Genomic DNA, 6,000 nt, shown 5'->3' with positions numbered 1-6,000 from the left:
AAACACCAGAGCCAGTGTAAAATTCCCTGGAATAAACATCCGAACTCCCGTGCAGGCTTGGGAGTTGGAATCGTTGTGAGTCCTTCCAACCCAGGATATTCCATAATAGATTCAAAAGTGGTTTTTTTTCCAATATCTGAAGCACAGTGTGAAGGATTTGGAGAGTGCCGAGGTAGATTTCTCCTCCCCATGGGCCACAGCCCAAGGTCTCCAGGAGCAAAGTGAATTCCCAGCACATCTTCCCGCCGGTGGCCACGGGATCTGGAGGGTTTGCCTCACCCATTCCCTGAGGTCCTGCTGAGGAAAATGCCCCTCTCAGGGCTCATTTGGGCTGGTGAACCACAGACACCCCACACTCCCAGGGAGGACTCGGGATGAAAGAGGGTTTGGAAAGCCTGGAATGTGGATCCACGATCCCAAAGTGAGAGGGAGTCATGGGGAGCATCAGCTCACCATGAGCTGTGATGTCAGCCAGGCCTTTCTTTCCCATAAAACTCCAATTTCAATAACGGGGAAAATAGAGAAATTGCTGGAATTTCTATGTTTTTGCATTGTTTTCCCACTTTCTGTCCCAAATCTAAAGAGGAAAGGCAAGGAATAATCACATGGACGCCAAGAGTTAGGAATTATTCTTCTTTTAATTTCACATGGTTTAAAATACGATATGAAATAAGGCTACAGTATATAAAAAACTCTCCAGCAAAATGATGTGCCAGCATCAGCAATTAAAACAAAACCAATCCCCTCCTTCTCTAGGAATTCAGTGGAGGAGGGATTTTATTTTTTTTTTCTTGAATCCTTTAAAAAAAAAAACGAACGGAACCAGACACAACACACGGACACACACACACATCGCTACATCTCTAAGCTACCTCAGCTCAGGTTTTTTTTAAAAAAGCACCTGCTTTTTCCTTGGTTTTTTTATTTTTTTTTTTTAAATCTCACTTTTAAACTTTTTTTTCCCCCACTTTTAAAAAATATAAATTATATGAAAATACACGTTGGAAAATAGTCGAACAGCACGATATAACAATCTCTTTTTTTTTTTTTTTACTTCTTCTAAGTATATCAGCTTAAAAAAATGTGTAAAACCAAAGTAAAACAAAAAAAGACTTCCTTTTTTTTTGGCTTTTTTTTTGTTGTTATTTTTTTTTTTTTTACTGAGGCAGTTAATTCCTGGAGATATTCCATTATAACATATATGTATACATAGATTTATCCTTTATTTAAACCTCTTTGGAATGTAGACAACAGCTCCTGGGTGTTACATAGATCCTGCCAGGGAGCAGAGCACACCGAGGCATCCCAGTTTTCCAATGTTCACAAGGAACCAGCAGTTGAATCCTAAAACCTCAGAGAAAACCCCTCCAAAAATCAAAACTCAGAAGGTGGAGATGTTTTCTGCAGCATCTGGATTTACTGGTGCTTTCTGGGACCGCTTTTTGGAGGAGGTGTTGGTTTGGGAAGACAGGAGAAAGTGAAATTTTACGTTATTTTTTGCCCTGTTTGGTTGTTTCTCCCCCAGTGTCCAAGGATTATGGTGATCCCACACATGGAGATGGACTGGCAGCAGGAAAGTGCTTGTGGTTTTTGTCATTGGTGTGGGTTTTTTCATTATTGGGGCTTTTTCCCTTTATTTTTTGAGTTCTCAAATAGCAACTGTCAAGGCCCCCAAAGCGGTTTGCAAGTAGGGCTCAGGCTGTGCCAGAGGGGCCAAGGGGACACCAACCCACACGGAAACAGCAGAAAATGAGCAGGACACAGAAAATATCCCAAAAACTCACCCAAAGCACCTGAGACATTCCAAACCAAGACAAAATGGTCCCGTTTCCAACAGTGTCTGCCAGGGGAAATCCTCTCCTGTGCGGAGGAAGCAGCGCAGGAGGGAGTCCTGGCCCTGGCAGATCTCCATTATCCCTCCCAAATCCATCCTTCTGGGCCAGCAGGTGGGAATTTACCAAATTTTCGTGGACTTGAAGGAGCTCAGAGGGTTTGGGTTGAGCTCGTCTGGCTCAGCACAGCCCTCGCCAAAGGCCAGCCATGAAAAGCAGAAGGAAAAAGGAACCAAAGCAAAAGAAACAAAGAGAAATCTGCACTTTTCCAGTGTATAAACAGCACCCATCTCTGGGATGGCCTCTAGAATGGGAATAAAAGCAAAGGAATATAGGAAGTGGTGGAGCTGATGTGTCTGAGACTGTTCACAAGCTGTGAGGTGGGAGGACAAAGAGCTGGGAGAAACGATCAAGAAACGCCAGCCTCCAAAAATCCAGAGCTGCTTCCCATGGCTCACCCTTCCTAACCTTTAACCAACTCCCCAAAATCTCTGGGAACACACAGGCTCAGCTTGGAAACCTGGAATAAGCACAGTGGATGAGGGATTTAGCCTGGCAGGGGGATGGGGTTGTAGCCAAACCTGCAATTCCTCCAATTGCAGGGAAATTTTATCCCATTCTTTTTCAGCTGGAGCATCCGAGCAAAGCAGGAGGGATGTCCTGGGACACGGCCCTTGCCAGGGGCAGGAGCTGGGATGTCTGGGAGTCCTTTGTAAGGGTGGAAGGGGGATTTAAGTGACTCATGATGGGCAAGCTCTGGGCACTTGGCAGCAACTCTGAACATCCCAAAACCTCCATCTGAGTGCTGGAAATCCAACCCTACCTGTTGGGATGCTCTTTACTGGCTCCTCCCTGTGCACTCTGTGCCCTCACATCTCTCCTGGCTCCCTGACCAGCTGCCCAGCCTCGGCTCAGGCTGGATCTGTCCCAGAGCCTCACCTCTGGGGGTCTCATTCATGCTATCCCAATTTTCCTTTCCTCCCTCCAGCTTGGCCAGGCTGCCTCCATCCTCCTCCTCCCTGCCTGCCCAAGGAGATGAGCCCAAGTTCCACTTCTCAGTGGGCAGCTTTCCTTTCCTCCTTTGGGGCTCCCTTCACCTTCCTTTCATCCCCTCTTCCCTCCTTTCCCTGCATCCCACCCTTTCCTTCAGACAACCCGCAGCACCTGAGGGTAACAACCTCCCTTCGTGGACCCCCCTCTGCTTCCACCCCCCTGGCAGGAGCTCCCTCCTGGCCTTCCCAATCCCCTCCAACACCACCTTTTATTAGGACACAGCAGTTCTGGGGCTGGCTTTCCCTAGGATGACCTGTTTGAGGATACAGAGGCGCTGGGTCCCCCCAGCTCCAGAGGGAAAGGAGCAGAGCCCAGCACCTCTGGGCATCACTTTGGGATTGGGCTCCCCTCCAGCTCTGCCCCTGTGTGGGGGGGGTTTGTGTCTGAATGTTCTGGCTATTTGACACAGATTCCTGTCCTGCAACCTGATCCTTTGGGATCAGGCAGGAATCCCTCTGCAGCACCTCTGGAAAGGCTGTGCCCCCCTGATTCCCAGAGCTGTCCCACAGTGCCTCTGCAATGAACTCTGTGCCCCAAAGACACAGACAAAGCACACACAGAGAAGGGATTTTGGTAAAGTACAAAATTCTGCCTTTAAATGCAAACGCCCAGGATGGTGAAAGATTCCCTCGGGCAGCCAAATCTGCGGGGGGCTGGCTTTGGGATTATATCGGGATATGGGAACAACCTCTGATCCTCCAGCTCCACCCAGCTCACCCAAGGGTGGTGGGACCTTGTCCTCAGCCTGCCCAGAGCATCCCAGGGAGCACTGGGAACAGCAGGAGTGACCCCTCCAGAGCAAAGCAGCTGCAGGAAGGGTTTGGAAGCCAGAGGGAGCAGCTGCCCCGGGACTGATCCCGCAGCCATCCCTGGTGACACCGGCAGTGCTCCGTGTCACTCGCACCCTGACAGGATTGGTGGGAGCAGCAGCCCAAGAGCCATAAAGAGCCCATTTGCAGGGACAATTTCCTTTCTGCTGTGCCCACACACGGCCATAAACACAGAGCTGCTTGAAATAGGAAGGAAAAAACATTTCCCTTTGGGTTTTGAACTTTTTCCTGATTTTTTCCCCTCAATTAACTTGCATATTTTCCATTTACCACATTGAAAACATGGGAATTTCTCGCCTTTCCCCCTCCCAAAAACTTTTCTGTAAGCACCAAAGTGTTCCTTGAGCAAAAGAAGTGATTTGGAAAATGCAAAAAGACGTTTTGAGAGGATTTGTGCAGCCAAACGTTAAAAAAAAAATAAAAAGCAGGGATTTCAACCAGCATTATCAGCACAGCGTGTGGGGCTGGGAACATGAGTGGCACCCCCAGCCAGCATCAGCAGGAGCCACTCTGGAGTTCATTTTCCTTCCCGTCCCAGTCCCAGCATTCCAATTCTCCAGTGGGGTCTACATAAACGAATTCCTCTTTTTCCTCCCTGGGATAAAACTCTCTGCTGGCAGAACAGAAACAAACACACACAATATTGCAATACTGAGACCATCTTAGAGCTTAAGACTATTTAGAAAAAAAACCCAAAAAAACAAAAAAAAAACCCGAACAAAAACAAACAAAAAAAAACCCCAACAAATACTGGCACAAAATTTAATAATAAAAAAAACCCTTAAAAAAAAAAAAAAAAAAGAGTCTTGATCCCTCCTAGGAAAAAATCTATCACTCATAGAAAAGAAGACAATGGACAGAAAGGTGATGGAACAAGAACAACAGTTCTTGGCTTCTTTCCTATATTGCCCCTCCCCAAAGCAAGAATATTCACCCATTTTGGTTTTCCAAAAGAAAAAAAGTTTAAATTCCTCAACTCCTCAGGAATATTGTCATTTCTGACCTGTCAGTTTGTGTGTGAGCAACCAAAGGGATCCATTCGATCGCATTTTTCTCTAAACAGCCAAGGGTGGGGAGGGGACTGTTGGGTTTTTTAAGTGAGCTACATTTTTCTGGCCTCCTTAAAACTCCGAATTTTCCCCCAGAAAAGCCTGTCTTGGAGCTTTCAGGAAATCAACAAAAAGCCCATCCTTCCCAAAAGCTTTCCTCTTCCTCCCCCCTCTCCCCCGACATCCTCAAAGCCTCGAATCTGCGTGGCCCTCGAACAAAAACAAGCAGAAGAACAGCGAAGAATCAGTAAAAAAAAAAAAGAACCACCAAAACCAAGTCCCGTGGGCTCTCCCGGAGGACGGCGGCGTCCCTGTGTCCCTGTCACTCGTCGGCGTCGGGTTTGACGTCGAGCATGGCGTGCAGCTCCTCGGGGGTGTAGCCCAGCAGGCTCTGCAGGTCGCACACGAAGCGGTACACGTAGCGCTTCCCGGCCGTCTTGTGGATGATGTTCTTGTCGTAGTAGTAGCGCAGCCCCCGGCTCAGCTTCTCGTAGTTCATCTTGGGCTTGTTTTTCCTCTTGCCCCATCGCCGGGCCACCTGCAGGGAGAGGGGACAGGGGGGGGAAAGTCAGCCTGGATCAGTTGGGACATCCCTGTGGATGTCACCTTCCCACCAGGGAGGGGGAGGATTTTCCTCGTCGTTAGGAATTGGTGCTTGGGATAACCAACCTCCGTGCAACGGCACAACGTGGCAGAGCATTCCGTGAGGATTTATTGGGATAATTTTGTGTCCTACCTCAGATATGTCCTCATATCCCAAGTCCTCCATCCCTTTCCCAAGGTTCCTCCCTCCACCTTCTGCCAGTTCTAAACCAACATGCAATGGCCCAATGCACTTTTGCACTTTGGCAGGCTCCAGGTACTCATGGAATTGTTTAGGTTGGGAAAGCCCTCTAAGATCATGGAGTCCAACCGTTCCCCAGCACTGATCCATGTCCCCAAGGGCCACATCCACACAGCTTTTAAATCCCTCCATGGTGGGGACTGCATGAGCAGCTGTGCCAGGCTGGACAGCCCTTTCCATGAAGGAATGTTCCCTAATATCCAACCTGAACTTCCCCATGTGCAACTTGAGGCCACATCCTCTTGTTCTGTCACCGGTACTTGGCAGAAGAGACCAACCCCCACCTTCCAGTCAGGGAAGGGGACAAAGATCCCATCTGCTCCCCAAACCAGGGGACAGTCACCCCTCATGTACCCAGCCTATCTGAAGAGCTTTGCCACTGCTCCTCTCCC

The 6,000-nt window shown here is 48.5% G+C and overlaps 1 protein-coding gene across 1 annotated transcript in view; it reads right to left on the bottom strand.

Annotated features, from left to right (window-relative positions):
• Positions 1-619: 619 nt before the first annotated feature.
• Positions 620-6,000, bottom strand: part of ETS1 (ETS proto-oncogene 1, transcription factor) — a 47,229-nt gene continuing 41,848 nt past the window's right edge. Inside the window, exon 8 of the mRNA XM_066203656.1 lies at positions 620-5,302. Coding sequence (XP_066059753.1) covers positions 5,087-5,302 — 216 coding nt within the window. The 3' untranslated portion in view covers positions 620-5,086. The remainder of the gene's footprint in view (positions 5,303-6,000) is intronic.

Source organism: Chamaea fasciata, unplaced genomic scaffold, assembly GCF_029207755.1.
Source record: "Chamaea fasciata isolate MVZ Bird 193981 ecotype frontalis unplaced genomic scaffold, bChaFas1.0.hap1 SCAF_24, whole genome shotgun sequence".
In the NCBI taxonomy this organism is placed as follows: domain Eukaryota; kingdom Metazoa; phylum Chordata; class Aves; order Passeriformes; family Sylviidae; genus Chamaea; species Chamaea fasciata.
This window is presented reverse-complemented; position numbering and strand designations above follow the sequence as displayed.